At 48.7% G+C, this 17546-nt stretch overlaps 1 protein-coding gene across 1 annotated transcript in view; it reads left to right on the plus strand.

The window, feature by feature from the left end:
* XRCC1 (X-ray repair cross complementing 1) overlaps positions 1 to 17546 on the plus strand; it is a 33596-nt gene that overhangs the window by 7318 nt on the left and 8732 nt on the right. The window contains exons 3-6 of the mRNA XM_003915641.3: positions 7545 to 7655; positions 15829 to 15987; positions 16958 to 17032; positions 17129 to 17240. Of these exons, the coding sequence (XP_003915690.1) occupies positions 7545 to 7655; positions 15829 to 15987; positions 16958 to 17032; positions 17129 to 17240 (457 nt within the window). The remainder of the gene's footprint in view (positions 1 to 7544; positions 7656 to 15828; positions 15988 to 16957; positions 17033 to 17128; positions 17241 to 17546) is intronic.

The raw sequence follows: 17546 nt of genomic DNA on the forward strand, positions 1-17546 counted from the left end.
AGTGATCCTCCTGCCTTGGCCTCCCAAAGTGCTGGGATTACAGGTGTCAGCCACCGTGTGCGGCCTACCTTATCCTTTTAAATGATGCATAAGATTGCATTTCATGGCTGGGCGCAGTGGCTCACGCCTGTAATCCCAGCACTTTGGAAGGCTGAGGCAGGTGGATCACAAGGTCAGGAGTTCAAGACCAACCTGGCCAAGATGGTGGAACCCTGTCTCTACTAAAAATGTAAAAGTTAGACAGGTCCGGTGACGGGCGCCTGTAATCCCAGCTACTCGGGAGGCTGAGGCAGGAGAATTGTTTGAACCCAGGAGGTGGAGGTTGCAGAGAGCCGAGATCGTGCCACTGTACTCTAGCCTGGGTGACAAAGCAAGACTCTGTCTCAAAAAAAAAAAAAAAAAAAAAGATTGCATTTCATCAACGTGGAACAATTTTTTAGCAATATATCTCTCAGGAACTTTGCCCTCCTGTGCCATGTTTGTTTCAGGAACAGTTCATATCATGAACCGTGTCTCCCTGAGAAAGGTGCATGCACATGAACCCAGGCCACAGATGATAGTCATCTTGTGTCCTTATCCTCACAGCTGATACATACTGAGCACTCATGTCTTATTTTGAGATAAAATTCACATAAAATTTACTGTTTTAACCATTTAAAGTGCACATTTCAGCCAGATGTGGTGGCTCACACCTGTATAATCCCAGCACTTTGGGAGGCTGAGACAGGTGGATTGCTTGAGGTCAGGGGTTCAAGACCAGCCTGGCCAACATGATGAAACTCCGTCTCTACTGAAAATACAAAAAGTAGCCGGGGGTGGTGGTGCGTGCCTGTAGTCCCAGCTATTCGGGAGGCTGAGGCAAGAGAATCCCTTGAACCGGAAGGCAGAGGTTGCAGTGAGCTGAGATCGCACTGCTGCACTCTAGCCTAGGCAACAGAGCGAGACTCTGTCTCAACAAAAAGCAAAAATAAATAAATAAATAAAGTGCACATTTCAGGGTTTTTTTTTTTTTTTTTCCAGCTTATTGACAATGTTCTTCAACCATCTCCATTCTCTAATTCAGAATATTTTCATCACTCCAAAAAGAAACCACATAACCATTAGCAGTCACTTCTTATTCTCTCCCCATTGTTGCCCTTGGCAACCACTGATCTACTTTCTGCTTCTCTGGATTTGCTTATTCTGGACTTATAAATGTATATGTGGTCTTTTACACTTAACCTTGTTACACTTTGCATAATGTTTCTGAGGTTCATCCATGTTGTGGCATATATCACAACTTCATTGTTTTTAATAGCTGAATGATATTCCATAAATATATTGTACAATGTTTATCCATTCATCAATTGATAGACATGTATTGGGTTGTTTCCGTGTGTATATAAACTTTTTTTTTTTTTCGAGATTGAGTCTTGCTCTGTTGCCCAGGCTGGAGTGCAGTGGTGCAATCTCGGCTCACTGCAACCTCCATTTCCTGTGTTCAAGCAATTCTTCTGCCTCACTCTCCCAAGTAGCTGGGATTACAGGCACCCGCCACCACGCCTGGCTAATTTTTGTATTTTTAATAGAGAAGGGGTTTCACCATCTTGGCCAGGCTGGTCTTGAACTCCTGACCTCATGATCCACCCTCTTCAGCCTCCCAGAGTGCTGGGATTACAGGCATGAGCCACTGTGCCCAGCCACTTTTTTTTTTTTTTTTTTTTCTGATGGAGTCCGCTCTGTCGCCCAGGCTGGAGTGCAGTGGCATGATCTCGGCTCGCTGCAACTTCTGCCTTCCAGGTTCAAGTGATTCTTCTGCCTCAGCCTCCTGAGTAACTGGGACTATACGCGCATGCCACCATGCCCAACTAATTTTTCTGTTTTTAGTAGAGACAGGATTTCACCGTGTTGCCCAGGTTGGTCTTGAACTCCTGGCTCAAGTGAGCCACCTGCCTCGGCCTCCCAAAGTGTTGGGATTACAGGCATAAGCTACCACCCACAGCCTCTATGTATAAACATTTTTATCAGAATTTTTAAAAGTATTTTTTTACTTTTTTTTTTTTTGAGACAGAGTCTCGCTGTGTCACCCAACCTCCTGAGTAGCTGGGATTGCAGGTGCACACCACCACGCCTGACTAATTTTTATTTTTTTATTTTTTTATTTTTTGAGACGGAGTTTCACTTGTTGGCCAGGCTGGAGTGCAATGGTGCAATCTCGGCTCACTGCAACTCCACCTCCTGGGTTTAAGAGATTCTCCTGCCTCAGCCTCCCAAGTAGCTGGGACTACAGGTGTGCACCACTACGTCCAGCTACTTTTTGTATTTTTAGTAGAGACGAGATTTCTCCATGTTGGCCAGTCTGGTCTCGAACTCCTGACCTCAGGTGATGCATCCGCCTCAGCCTCCCAAAGTGCTGGGATTACAGGCGTGAACCATTGTACCCGGCCATGCCTGGAGAATTTTTATATTTTTAGTAGAAAAAGAGTTTTACCATATTGGTCATGCTGGTCTCGAACTCCTGGCCTCAAGTGATCTGCCTGCCTTGGCTTCCCAAAGTGCTGAGATTACAGGTGTGAGCCTCCGTGCCCAGCCTGTTGTTTTTTCTCTTGAGACAGAGTCTCACTCTGTCACCTGCCCAGGCTGGTGTATAGTGGCTCATCTCAACTCACTGCAACCTCCACCTCCCAGGTTCAAGTAATTCTCATGCCTCCTGAGTAGCTGCGACTATCAAGGTGTGTGTCACCACAGCCAGCTAACTTTTTGTATTTTTGGTAGAGACAGGGTTTTGCTATGTTGGCCAGGCTGGTCTTGAACTCGTGGCCTCAAGTGATTCTCCCGCCTCCACCTCCCACAGTGCTGGGATTATAGGCGTGAGCCACTGCTCCTAGCCAGTAGTTTTTTTATATATGAAGAAGAAATGTCAGGGAGTGCCTGTGCGTGTTTAAAGTAAAAATAGTTATATATGCAGTAGGAATCATTCATTTAAAATAAAAGCATCTCCATCCTACCAGATTTAGGAGCTGTGCTTAATATTGTGGGAGAGGTAAAGATGTTGAGTTTGACTCAGGGATGGAAGGAAAGGAGTTGAGAACAGTGGTGGCATTGGGCAGTGCTTTGCAGTCAGGCAGTTGGGTCCGAAGTACTCTGCTAGTTATTAGCTTGTGTGCCATGTAAGCTATTGATTTAACCTGTCTGAGCCTCAGTTTCCCCATCTGTGAAACTGGAGTCGTAACAGACCCTTCTACTTAAAGTGGTTTTGAGGCTTCAGTGATGCCTGGTGCATGCTTAGCCAAGTGTGGTGGACAGAACGGTGGCGCTCAAAAGATGTTCATGTCCTCGTCCCCAGAACCTGGAAATATTTTAATGACCAAAGGAGCTTTGTGGGTTTGATTAAATTAAGGATCTTGAGATGGGGAGAGTGCCCTGGGTTATCCAGTGGACCTCATGTAACCCCCGGAAGCCTTATAAGGGAAAGAGGGAGGCAAGAGTGCTGGAACCAGAGCTGTGAAGATGCAAGCAGAGCCTGGAGTGATGCCAGCGCTTTCAGCGGCTTTGAAGACGAGGAAGGGACTGTGAGCCAAGGAAGGCAGGTGGCCTCGAGAAGCTGAACATGCAAGGAGACATATTCTCCTCTAGTGCTCTCGGAAGGAAGGAACGCAGCCCTGCCGCATCTAGATTTTAGCTCTGTAAGGCCCAGTTTCAGACTTTTGACCTCCAGATCTATAAGATAACAAATTTATGGGTTTTTTTTTTTGAGGGGGGATGGAGTTTCGCTCCTCTTGCCCAGGCTGGAATACAGTAGTGCGATCTCAGCTCACTGCAACCTCCGCCCCCCAGTTTTAAGCAGTTCTCCTGCCTCAGCCTCCCGAGTAGCTGGGATTACAGGCATGGGCCACCACGCCTGGCTAATTTTGTATTTTTAATAGAGACGGAGTTTCTGCATGTTGGTCAGACTGGTCTCGCACTCCCGACCTCAGGTGATCCGCCCGCCTCGGTCTCCCAAAGTTTTGGGATTACAGGCGTGAGCCACTGCGCCTGGCCAAATTTGTGTTGTTTTTAGCCACGAAGTTTCTGCTAATTTGTACAACAGTAACAGGAAACTCATACACCAAGCACTTGGCACATGGTGAGAATCTGAAAATGTTAGCCATGATGATCCACTTGTGACAGATGGGACACCCAAGCAAGCATCAGAGAAGGGGTTCAACAGGGCCACCTGGTAAGGGAGGACAGAGCCAGAGTTACAGCTTAGTAACTCTTGAGTAGTAGCTTCTGCAAACGGTCGCTGGGGGCCTCTTCTGCGTCTGTCTGTCCATCCACTGGGAATGCACTAGAGGCCTGCTGTGTTAATGATATTCACAGCTGACATTTATATAGTGTTTGCTCTGTGCCAGGCAGTATTCCAGGCACTTGGTATGTTATTTCTCATTCTTGGTATGAATTTGAATGTTATCAACAACTTTATGAGGTAGGCGTTTTTACTGTCCCCATTTCACAGGTTCAGAAACTGAGGCACAAGGGGTGAAGTGAAACCATTTGCTCCAGGATCACACAGCAGGAAATCAGCAGAGCTGGGAAGGACCAGACACTGTTCTTGGCCTTGGGGACGCAGGAGGGAGCAACTCAGACATTGTCCTTGCTCTCGTGGAGCTTAAAAGTCTAGCGGGAGAGACAGATGCTAGACAAATACAAACAAAAAAGATGTAACTGTGTAACACCAGGCAGTAAACATGAAGAAAAGTAAAGTCGGGTAGGGAGATAGAGAGTGGCACCGGGTAGGGGGCGAGGTAGGCTACTTATGGTCTGAAGTGACATCTGAGTGGGCACCTGAAGCACAGAAGGTAAACTTTTACCCAGCTATGGGTATGTTTGAGAGAAAAGTGGTCCAGACAGGGGGATTGGCAGGTGCAGATGCCCTGAGGTGGGAAGGAGCCAGACTGTTCTTGGCACAGAAAGGAGGCTGTTGTGGCTGGTCAAGAGTCACAAAGCCTGGCCAGAGGCTAAGCAGTCAGACTGGGGCTTCTTGTTTTTTTTTGTGTGTGTGTGTTTTTTTTGTTTTGTTTTGTTTTTTTTGTTGTTGTTGTTGTTTTGTTTTGTTTTGAGACAAGAGTGTCGCTCCATTGCCCAAGCTGGAGTGCAGTGGCACAATCTCGGCTCACTGCAACCTCCGCCTCCCGGGTTCAAGTGATTCTCCTGCCTCAGCCTCCCCAGTAGCTGGGATTACAGGCTCACCACCATGCCCTGCTAATTTTAATTTTTGTATTTTTAGTAGAGACGGGGTTTCACCATGTTGGCCAGGCTAGTCTCAAACTCCTGACCTCAAGCGATTCACCTGTCTCAGCCTCCCAAAGTGCTGGGATTACAAGTGTGAGCCACCGCACCCGGCCCAGACTGGGACTTCTCATGAGCCCAGGCAGCACTGTACACTGCCCAGGGCCCAGGGCTGGGAGTGGCGGTGGAGGCAGGGGAGTCAGCAGGAGGTCTGCCGGCTTCAGCCTTAGGCAGGCCCTTCCTCCAGCACCATCTTCCTTCTCCAGCACGTTAGTGGTGTGATGGAGGAGCACGCATGGACTGTCGCCAGCCTTTCTGGGTTCCGGTCCGGCTTTGCCACCCACCAGCTGTGAAGTTACATAATCACTTCCTGCCTCCGTTTGCTCATGTGTAAGATGGAGATAATTTTAGCAACTGCCTGGCAGAGCCGTTGCAGGAGAGTAGATACATGTATTATTAGCAAGAGTCTGGCATACCAGGAGCACTGAGTGCACTCGGATGTTGGCCGCAGTTGTGGTTATAGTTGTTAACTCTGTGTGTCATCTCAACTTACTTCAGAGGGAGGGTAAGTTTTTTTTTGGAGACAAGGTCTCATCACTCTGTCGCCCAGAGTACAGTGATACGAGCACGACTCACTGCAGCCTTGACCTTCCCTGGCTCAAGTGATCCTCCCGCCTCAGCCTCCTGAGTAGCTGGGACCACAGGTATATGCCACCATGCCTGGCTAATTTTTGTATTTTTTGTAGAGACAAGGTCTGGCTATGTTGCCCAGGCTGGTCTTGAACTCTCGACCTCAAGTGATCCTCCCACCTCAGCCTTCCAAAGTGCTGCTTATACAGATGTGAGCCACTGTGCCTGGCCAAGGAAGGAGGGTTGTTATGACCATCTTCCCTTTTTGCACGTGAGGAAACTGCCTCACAGAGACGTTGACTAGGTCACCCAAGGTTGTATAGGTTGGAAATGGCATTGCTGTATTTGAGCCCAGGCCTACCTCACCCCAAGTCCAGGCTCCTTCCTCCCATACGATGGTGTTCCTGTTGATAGCAGTGTGCAGATGATGTCTAGATGATCTGACAGGGAGGCAACAGAGCAGATTGGAGCATCTGTCATCATCACGGGTGGGAGGAGAGGGCAGTGTAGGGTGGTGGACTAAGTACCTTGTTTTTTGTTTTGTTTTGTTTTTTGAGACAGAGTCTCGCTGGAGTGCAGTGGCACGATCTCTGCTTACTGCAACCTCTGCCTCCCAGGTTCAAGAGATTCTCACGCCTCAGCCTCTTGAAGAACTGGGACTACAGGCATGCGTCACCATGCCCGGCTAATTTTTATATTTTTAGTAGAGAAGGGTTTTGCCATGTTGGCCAGGCTGGCCTCAAGTGATCCACTGCCTTGGCCTCCCATAGTACTGAAATTACAGGCTTGAGCCACTGCACCTGGCCTAGGTAACTTTGAGAGTTGCAATAATGTGTCATTCTAGGATCCTAATAAAAGAGCCCCAAACTGGAAGGTAGGACACTTGCCTCAACCTAACTGCCTCCCATGCCCACATGGCCCACATGACTTTCTGCATCTTCATCTGTCAGACCGGAATGGCAGATCCTTTGAGATGAGGCCTCCTATAGGTAGCTCTTTTCTTCTTTCAACAAAGAGTTGTCAAGCACTGACTAATAATACCTCCTGACTGACAGTGGTTAATTGCCTACTCCTCACCATGCCCTGTGGCCATTATTTATGTGCATGATCCTAGATATGGTGGTCATTCCCATTTTACAGGTGAGAAAACTGAGGCTCCAAAAGGTTAACTGGCATGATCGTACAGCTAGTGTGCAGCAGAGCTGGGATTCAAACCCAGGAACTAGTGGTGAGCAAGATGGGACAAAGCCCCTGCTCTCAGGGAGGTTTCCTGGAGTCCTCTGCAATTGTGGGTGAGGGGTGACATGTGCTGTTTGTCTGCATGATGATTTGAATAAAGTTATAACTCTGACAAGTGCTTACCAAGGAGAGCTCCATGGTGGCGTGTGATAGGCTGACGTGGTGGAGTCTGGAGAGGTCAGGGAAGCAGGTATGTGTGGGGTGGGGGCGTGTGCATTCATTCAGTGACTGTTTTGTCAATTCCTGCTCCATGCCATACCCTATGCTGCGTGGAGGGGACTCATGGCACCAGTCAACCCTGGTGTGCTCCCTCACAGAGTTGACGTTACAGGGACATGGTGATCCAAAGGAAATTCATCCTGAGGTCCCACAGTGAGCCCAGGGGCAGAGCAGGCACTGACAGTGGCTTCTCTCTCTGCCCACAGTTGGAGAAGGAGGAGCAGATACACAGTGTGGACATTGGGAATGATGGCTCAGCTTTCGTGGAGGTGCTGGTGGGCAGTTCAGCTGGAGGCGCTGGGGAGCAAGACTATGAGGTAAGCAGGGCTATGAGATGGATCCCATACTGACCTCTGCCCCTCATGCCTGCATCACCGTCTCCCCCAGGGGCTGGGGCTGGGAAGACATGGGGCAGATGTGAGTCACACCTGATTGCTGCCCTCTGGAGGATCACCAGTGTACGGAGGAGACAGAAGGCAGACACGGGGCGGTAAACTGCACATCAGGGAAGAGAGCAAGTTTGGATCATGGCTTAAAGTGACACAAATGTATTATCTGACTATTCTGGAGGTCAGAAGTCTAAAATCACTCTTACTGGGCTAAAATCGAGGTGTGGGCAGAGCCGTGTTCCTTCTGGAGGCTCTAGGGGAGAATCCATTTCCTTGCCTATTTCAGCTTCTAGAGTCCATCTGCCCTCCTCAGCTTGTGGCCCTTCCTTCATCAAAGCCAGCACTCCTGTCCCTCTAATGCCTGCTTCCATTTCCATTGTCACTTCTCCAACTCTAACTCTCTTGCCTTCTTTTTTTTTCTTTTTTTTTTTTTTGAGACAGAGTCTCACTCTGTCGCCCAGTCTGGAGTGAGTGCAGTGGCGCAATCTCGGCTTACTGCAACCTCTGCCTCCCGGGTTCAAGTGATTCTTCTACCTCAGCCTCCTGAGTTGCTGGGACTACAGGTGCCTGTCACCATGCCCTGCTAACTTTTTTTTTTGTATTTTTAGTAGAGACGGGGTTTCACCATATTGGCCAGGCTGGTCTCGAACTCCTGACCTCCTGATCTGCCCTCCTCAGCCTCCTAAAGTGCTGGGATTACAGGCGTGAGCCACTGCGCCCATCTTTCTTTTACTTCTTTTATTTTTGAGACAGGATTTCATTTCCGTTGCCCAGGCTGGAGTACAGTGGCATGATCTCAGCTCAATGCAACTTTTGCCTCCAAGGTTCAAGTGATTCTCCCATCTCAGCCTCCCAAGTAGCTGGGGCTACAGGTGCACACCACCACTCCTGGCTAACTTTTGTTATTTTCTGTAGAGACAGGGTTTCACTGTGTTGCCCAGGCTGGTCTCAAACTCCTGGGCTCAAGCGATCCACCCACTCCAGCCTCCCAAAGTGCTGGGATTATAGGCATGAGCCACTACACCCAGCCTTCCTTTCTTATAAAGACCCTTATGCTTGGCCCTTTTCTGTATCTTTTTTATATGTTTGTTGACAATGCTGATTTATTTTATTTATTTTGAGACAGAGTCTCACTCTGTTGCTCAGGCTGGAGTACAGTGATATGATCTTGGCTCACTGCAACCTCCATTTCCCAGGCTCAAGGGATTCTCCAGCCCCAGCCTCCTGAGTAGCTGAGACTATAGGTGTGAGCCACCATGCCCGGCTAATTTTTTTAAAAAATTTGGCCAGGCGTGGTGGCTCACGCCTGTAATCCCAGCACTTTGGAAGGCCGAGGCGGGCGGATCACAAGGTCAGGAGATCGAGACCATCCTGGCTAACACAGTGAAACCCTGTCTCTACTGAAAATACAAAAAATTAGCCAGGCGTGGTGGTGGGCGCCTGTAGTCCCAGCTACTGGGGAGGCTGAGGCAGGAGAATGGCATGAACCCGGGAGGCGGAGCTTGCAGTGAGCCGAGATCACGCCACTGCACTCCAGCCTGGGTGACAGAACGAGACTCCATCTCAAAACAAAAAAAAAATTTTTGTAGAGATGGGGTTTCCCTACATTGCCTGGCTGGTCTTGAACTCCTGAGCTTGAAGTGATCCTCCCACCTCGGCATCCCAAAGTACTGGGATTACAGGCCTGAGCCACTGCACCTGACTGAAAATACTTAAAAAAAAAAAAAGACTTCTCTTTTCTCATTGAATAATTTTGACTCCTTGTTGAGAATTAATTGACAATATGTGTGGGTTTATTTCTATACTCTCTTCTCTGTTCCATTGATATGTGTATTTTTCTTTATGCCAATGCCAAACTGTCTCTTTTTTAAACCATATATTTCATTTTATTTGTTTGTTTGTTTATTTATTTATTTGAGATGGGGGTCTCACTCTGTTGCTCAGGTTGGAGTACAGTGGGATGATCTCAGCCCACTGCAACCTCTGCCTCCTGGGCTCAAGTGATCCTCTCGCCTCAGCCCCCCAAGTAGCTAGTGGGAGTCACCATGCCCAGCTAATTTTTAAATATATTTTGTAGAAATGGGGTTTCACTATGTTGCCCAGGCTGGTCTTGAACTCCTGAGGTCAAGTGATCCACCTGCTGCGGTCTCCCAAAGTGCTAGGATTACACATGTGAGCCACTGTATGTATCTGGCCTACTCTTTTGTTTTTTGAAACGAGATCTCACTTTGTCACCCAGGCTGGAGTGCAGTGGCACGATCTCAGCTCACTGCAGCCTCCCAGGTTCAAGTGATTTTCCTGCCACAGCCCCTCAAGTAGCTGGGACTACAGGCTTGCACCACCATGCCCAGCTGATTTTTGTATTTTTGTAGAGATGGGGTTTTGCCACGTGGCCCAGGCTTGTCTCAAATTCCTGAGCTCAAGCAGTCTGCCTGCCTCGGCCTCCATATACTCTTCATTCATATTCCCCAAAGGTAACAAATATGTACATATTTTTTTTCTGCACTGAGCGTAAATTATGTGCATGATGCCCCTTTATCCCTGAATACTCCAGTGAGTATTTCCTGAAAGCTGAGACATTTCTTACTTGACTACAGTGCAATTACAAAGTTAGGAAATTAACATTGATACAGTGCTATATCATCTGATCTCAGACTTTCTTCACATTTTCTTCATTGCCCCGATAATGTTATTTACAGCAAAAGAAAATGCAGAATCACGCATTGCGTTGATTTGTCACATCTCCTTGGTTTCCATTCATTAAAAAGAGTTCCTGTGACAGCCAGGCACAGTGGCTCACGCCTGTAATCCGAGAACTTTAAGAAGCCGAGGTAGGAGGATCACTTGAGCCCAGGAGTTAGGGACCAGCCTGGGCAACATACTGAGACCCCGTCTCTATTAAAAAATAAAAAGAAGGCCTGGTGTGGTGGCTCATGCCTGTAATCCTAGCACTTTGGGAGGCCACTGCGGGTGGATCACTTGACCTCAGGAGTTTGAGACCAGCCTGGGTAACAACGTCAAAACGCTGTCACAGAAAGAAAGAAGCTGGGCGTGGGTGGCGCACGCCTATAATCCCAGCACTTTGGGAGGCCGGGGTGGGTGAATCACCTGAGGTCAGCAGTTCACGACCAGCCTCTCACACGGTGAAACCCCGTCTCTATTAAGAAATATAAAAAACTAGCCGGGCGAGGTGGCGGGAGCCTGTAGTCCCAGCTACTCGGGAGGCTGAGGCCGGAGAATGGCGTGAACCCGGGAGGCGGAGCTTGCAGTGAGCTGAGATCCGGCTACTGCACTCCAGCCTGGGCGACAGAGCGAGACTCCGTCTCAAAAAAAAAAAAAAAAAAACATAAAAGGGAAGGAGGGAGGGAGGGAGAACGGAAGGAATGAAGACTCCTGTGACTTTGGGTGTGTGCCTTTGATGTTTTTGAAGAGTAGAGGTCAGTGATTTTGTCAGATATCACTTACTGTACAAAATATATGATGTTTCCTTGTGATTAATTTAGGTTGCACACTTTGGCCAGAATACCACAGAAATGATGTGTAATATACAGTTGATTTTGCATATTGACTTCTCATCTTGTGACCTTCACTTACTAAACCTTGTAGTTTGTCTAGATCTCTTGGGATTTTCTGCATAGACAATCACGTCATCTGTGAAAAAAGATAGTTTTCTTTTTTCTTTTTCTCACCTTGTCACACTGACTAGTGCAATGTTGAATAGAAGTAGTGGAAGTGGATATCCTCGCTTTGTTCCTGATCTTAGGGGGAAGGCGTTGAGTCCTTCACCATTAAATATGGTGTTAGCTATAGGTTGTTTGTTTTTTATAGATGTCCTTTGTTAGGTTGAGAAAATTCTTTTCTATTTCTGGTTTGTTGAGAGCTTTTTTTTTTTTTCATGAATGTGTATTGAATCTTATCAAGTGCTTTTTCTGCTCTACAAGGTACATCTTAACAAATGAAGCTTCTGACCGGGTGCAGTGGCTCATGCCTGTTATCCCAGTGCTTTGGGAGGCCAAAGCGGGAGGATCACTTGAAATCAGGAGTTCAAGACCAGTCTGGGCATCAAGGCAAGACCCTGTCTGTCCCAAAAATAAAAACATTAGCCAGGCATGGTGGTGCATACTAGTAATCCCAGCTACTCAGAAGGCTAAGGTGGGAGGGTCCCTTGACCCCTGGAGGTGGAGGCTGCAGTGAGCTATGAGCATGCCACTGCACTTCAGCCTGGATGACAAACTGAGACGGTCGCAAAAAAAAAAAAAAAAGGTTATGTGTTCTTTTGGCAAATGGATTTAGATCAAAATTCTACTTTTTTTTTTTGAGACGGAGTCTCGCTGTGTCGCCCAGGCTGGGGTGTAGTGGCGCGATCTCAGCTCACTGCAAGCTCCGCCTCCTGGGTTCACGCCATTCTCCTGCCTCAGCCTCCGAGTAGCTGGGACTACAGGCGCCCGCCACCACGCCCGGCTAGTTTTTTGTATTTTTAGTAGAGATGGGGTTTCACCATGTTAGCCAGGGATGGTCTCGATCTCCTGACCTCGTGATCCACCTGCCTTGGCCTCCCAAAGTGCTGGGATTACAGGTTTGAGCCACCGCGCCCGGCCAAAATTCTACTTTATTATTTCTTATTTTTTTTAAGTCAGGGTCTCACTCTGTCACCCAGGCTGGAGTCCAGTGGCATGATCATGGCTCACTGTAGCCTCAACCTCCCCAGGCTCAGGTTATCCTCCCACCTCAGCCTCCTGAGTAGCTGGGACTACAGGCACCTGCCACCGTACCTGGCTAATTTTTGTATTTTTAGTGGAGATGGGGTTTTGCCATGTTGCCCAGGCTGGTCTCAAACTCCCAGGCTCAAGCAATCTGCCCGGCTTGGCCTCCCAAAGTGCTGGGATTACAGGCATGGACAACTGTACCTGGCCAGAATTCTACTTTATAATGATAAAGACAGAATAAGTACATTTTTAGCTAAAATTTTATCATATCTGGTATGTGAATGTTTATTTACCTTCGCTGTCTTTCTAGTAAGATGGAATGGGTAGTTGTATTAGTCAAGGTGCTGCAGAGAGATAGAAGCAATAGTTTATAGATATAGATATAGATAGAAGGGATTACGAGAGTTGGGTCACATGATTATAGAGGCTGCAAAGTCCCATGATAGACTGTCTGTAAGCTGGAGAACCAGGGAAGCTGGTAACATGGTTCAGCCCAAGTTGCAAGGCCCTAAAGCCAAGGAAGCCAGTGGTCTAACCCTCAGAGGAAATCTTGGTTCATGTGGATAGCAGCTGCCAACCACAGCTTGCTTTACCCCTTTTAGTCACCAAAAATGCAGCTTCCCTGTCAGCTCCAAATCAGGCCTTTTCTAAATAAGTATAGTCAAGGTCAGGGAGAAAGCTTCCCTTCTGTATAATTGTCTTTCTTGTTTCCTTTGCACAATCAGCTGTGCACAAAAAGAGCTATGGTTATGTTCTGTTTTTCTCAGCAAAAGGCTTTATTGTTCAATTTTATAAATTTCACAGCATGTCAGTTAGAAAAGAGACTAAGTGACTAAGTCAGTAACAAAATATACCCAACCAAAAGTGGCTGCATTCATCTTTTTTTTTTTTGACATGGAGTCTCGCTCTGTCACCAGCCTGCAGTGCAGTGGTGCAATCTTGGCTCACTGCAACCTCCACCTCCCAGGTTCAAGTGATTCTCCTGCCTCAGCCTCCCAAGTAGCTGGGACTACAGGCACGCGCCACCACGCCCAGCTAATTTTTTGTATTTTTGGTGGAGACGGGGTTTCACCATGTTGGCCAGGATGGTCTTGATCTCCTGACCTCGTGATCCACCCACCTCGGCCTCCCAAAGTGCTGGGATTACAGGCGTGAGCCACACCATGCCCAGTCTTTTTGTTTTGTTTTGTTTTTTGTTTTTTGGCAGAGTCTTGCTCTGTCATCCAGGCTGGAGTGCAGTGGCGCAATCTTGGCTCACCATCACCTCCACCTCCTGGGTTCAAGCAATTATTGTGCCTCAGCCTCCCGAGTAGCTGGGATTATAGGTGCCCACCACCACATCCAGCTAATTTTTGTATTTTTAGTAGAGACGGGGTTTCACCATGTTGTCCAGGCTGGTCTCGAACTCCTGGCCTCTTGTCACCCAGGCTTGAGTGCAATGGTGTGATCTCAGCTCACTGCAACCTCCGCCTCCTGGGTTCAAGCAATTCTCTTGCCTCAGCCTCCCGAGTAGCTGAGACAGCAGGCGCCTGCCACCATGCCCGGCTAATTTTTGTATTTTTAGTAGAGACGGGGTTTCACCATGTTGAACTCCTAATCTCAAGAGATCTGCCTTCCTTGGCCTCCCAAAGTGCTGGGATTACAGACGTGAGCCACCGTGCCTGGCCTCAGCTTGAGTTTTTCAATGCAGTTTGCAAACATGAATTTCTGCTCTAAATTCCTTGAGAGAACAGACTTGTGAGGAGTTCTCCAGAGAAGAATTTTCACCTTTTCTTTGGTGTCCCCCCAAGCTAAGGCCAAGACAGACAGGCCTTCCAGGGACTCTTTCCACAGGTGCATTTCCTGTTCATTTAACTAGTGTGGGCATTGCCTTTGGGGAGTCCTCAGTTCTGTGCAATGTGGTGAGGATCTCTGAGATGCCATTCTCCCTTGCTTGGAGCCTGGGTTTTCTCTCTTGTTCTCTTTCACCACCAAGTGCATAACCCTTAAAGATCAAGTTCTAGCTGGGTGTGGTGGCTTATGCGTGTAATTCCTTAGCTTTGGGAGGCTGAGGTGAGAGGATCGTTTAAGGCTAGGAGTTCAGGACCAGCCCGGGCAACATAGCAAGACCCTGCCTCTACAAAAAATAAAAAATTAGCCAGGTGTGGTGTTGTGCATCTCTCGATCCAGCTACTCAGAGGCCAAAGTGGGAGAATCACTTGAGCCCTGGAGGTAGAGGCTGCAGTGAGCTATGATCGTACCACTGCACTCTAGCCTGGGTGACAGAGAAAGACCCTGTTTCTTAAAAAAATAAAAATAATAAATAAAATCAAGTTTTTGCCACCTGAGATCAGCACCATGACAAACTACCAACATTAGTGCTGCCGGGTCAGACAGGGTCCTGCCAGGAGACTAAAACCACACCAGTTATTTTAACAGAGAATTTAGTAGAAAGAACCAGTAACTAGGTGTTACTGGAAGACTAAGATATGAAGGAGAAGCTTCATATCAGCAGGGAGTAGCTACCACTCCCAGGGTTGGGGGAACAAAAGAGAGGGGCAGGAATTGTTAAAACGTAGATGTTTGGAAACTTGGAGGTGGGGCCCCAGGAGCTGAAATTCAGATCATTTGAGGAGGGCTTTCTCCCCCAGCGGCTGCTGAGAGGGGCTGAACGAGGCTGTTTCTGGAGGTACCGGGACACTGCAAACTGGATACATCTGCTGCTGCAGGCAGGAACCACTGCAGAAGCTGAAGCTTAACTGGGGGTGATGCTCACAGGATCTGCAAATGCAGGAGGAGCAGGTCCCTCCTCCCTCCTGCAGCCTTGCAGCCTCTCTCTCTCGCTCCTCCTTTTGGCAGAGCCTGGTCATGATCAGCTAGAGAAGCAGAAACGTGGTTTACCAAGTGTAGGCCCAGATCACGGAGATGAGTTGTAGAGGGTAGGGTTGAGCTGAGAAACAATCACTTAATACTTAGTGCAGCTCCTCTGATTCTTTGGATTCTGTTCTCTCATTTCCAGCCTCTAGTAATTCCCCTTGCCTTTCCGCTGACTCACCTGTACATTTCCAAAAGGTGTTTGAATATTGTTCCAGTTTACCAAGTATTCTCTGCTGGGAAAGTTCCTTAGGACATGTAGCCTGCTGTATTGCCAGATATATGGAAGACTCCATGGGAGAATTTAGATAAGGGTCGCTCACATCTGGAGGATAAAAAGATCCCTCTGGGGCCTGTGTCAGGGCAGGACTGACTCAAGGCCCAGAAACAAAGGAAGGGTCTGGAGCCATCGAGGCCCAAGCTACATTCTAGTGGCTCCTAGTCCCCTACATGGGCCCTGTGCCCTTTTCTGCAGCCCCTAGAAGTTCTCATCTAAGCCAACCTGCCCTGGTTCTCATTCACTGTGGTTTCTCCCACCCCAGGTGCTTCTGGTCACCTCATCTTTCATGTCCCCTTCTGAGAGCCGCAGTGGCTCAAACCCCAACCGTGTTCGCATGTTTGGACCTGACAAGCTGGTCCGGGCAGCCGCCGAGAAGCGCTGGGACCGGGTCAAAATTGTCTGTAGCCAGCCCTACAGCAAGGTACCTAGGGTGCAGAGTCCTTGGTCCTGGGCAAGGAGGGAGATAAGGGCCAATGTTGAGTCTGCTCAACATTGAGGGCCAATAGGGCCGGGAGGAGCAGACAGTTGGTGTCCCTTGGGATTATGGGGAGACTGGATCCCTGCGTTCCCCAAAATGGGTTTGGAATCTTTCCTGTAACGAGAAGTTTCATCTCCTGGAGGGAATCTAGGAAGGGTGAACTGTAGCATCTCAGAGGGCAATCGGAGGAGGGGAACTGACTTGTTAGGGAGGTGGCCTAGTAGAGTGGGCCTAGTAGTTAACATCAGGAGATCTGGAGTCTGATGACTGAGTTCACATCCTGGCTATACCACTTTTTAGGTTTGTGATCTTGGGCAAGTGACTTACCTTCTCTGGGCCTCCATTTCCTGATCCTTATAGGGTTGCTGTAGGTTAGGGGATGCTAAAAGCTGTGGTAACAGTAAGACTGGAGTATGTGATGATGCCACACAATAAAGGTGTGCTTCTTGCCCAGGTAACTGTCCTGGGGAGTGTTTAGCCTGTCAGCTGGCTTCTCCTTATGAGGTCATGCAGGGACCCAGGCTTCTCCCATTTTCTGGCCCTGCATCCAGCTGGCACAGGAGGAGAGAGCCTGGAACACTTCTGTGTTCTGGAAGCAGCACGCAGCACTCCCTCCCATTCCACAGGCAGGAGTTTGTGCATAGGGCAGTGGATTCGCTGGGACACCCAGTAGACTCTGCCAATTGCTCAAAGAGCTAACGTGTGAAAAGGACTTGGAGCCAGACTCAGAGTTAGGGCTCAGTCACAGCAGCTAAATCCTATAATCGTCATCACCATCACCAGGGCCCCTCCTTCAACATGGGTGTTCATGAGAGGGAAAGAGCCAGGAAGGGGTTTCCCTGAGTGAAAGGGTCTTTGAGCCTGGCCTCTGTCCTTGGGCCAGACTCCCTGACTCCCACCCCTCCTTTCCCAGGACTCCCCCTTTGGCTTGAGTTTTGTACGGTTTCATAGCCCCCCAGACAAAGATGAGGCAGAGGCCCCGTCCCAGGTAAGCTGTACCCGTTGCTCCCCATGGCCTTCTCCCTGCCTCTCCACCCCCACCTGCCAGCAGCCCACCTATAACACTGAACTTGCGGGACCTTAGAAGGTGACAGTGACCAAGCTCGGCCAGTTCCGTGTGAAGGAGGAGGATGAGAGTGCCAACTCTTTGAGGCCGGGGGCTCTCTTCTTCAGCCGGATCAACAAGACATCCCCAGGTGAGCTCAGACAACCTGGGTCCTGAGTGAGTAGGGTTGAGACCTAGACTCGTGGGTTTGAGGGTAGAGGGGGCTGGGGCTCAGATTCCTGGGTCTGAGGGAGGAGGGTAGTGGAGTCCTGTATGGGGTCTCAGGGTGGAGGAAGGTGGGCCTGGCCTCTTGTGTCCTGAGGGATGAGGGGTCTGGGGGCTGGGACTCCTGGATCATGGGTGGGATTTGGGAACAGTACTCTGTGTCCCATAGATGGGAGTGAAAGGGTCTTGGGGCTCAGCCCTCTCATCCTGAATCCACTTTCTGCCTTCATAG

Source organism: Papio anubis, chromosome 20 (genome assembly GCF_008728515.1).
Source record: "Papio anubis isolate 15944 chromosome 20, Panubis1.0, whole genome shotgun sequence".
Lineage (NCBI taxonomy): Eukaryota > Metazoa > Chordata > Mammalia > Primates > Cercopithecidae > Papio > Papio anubis.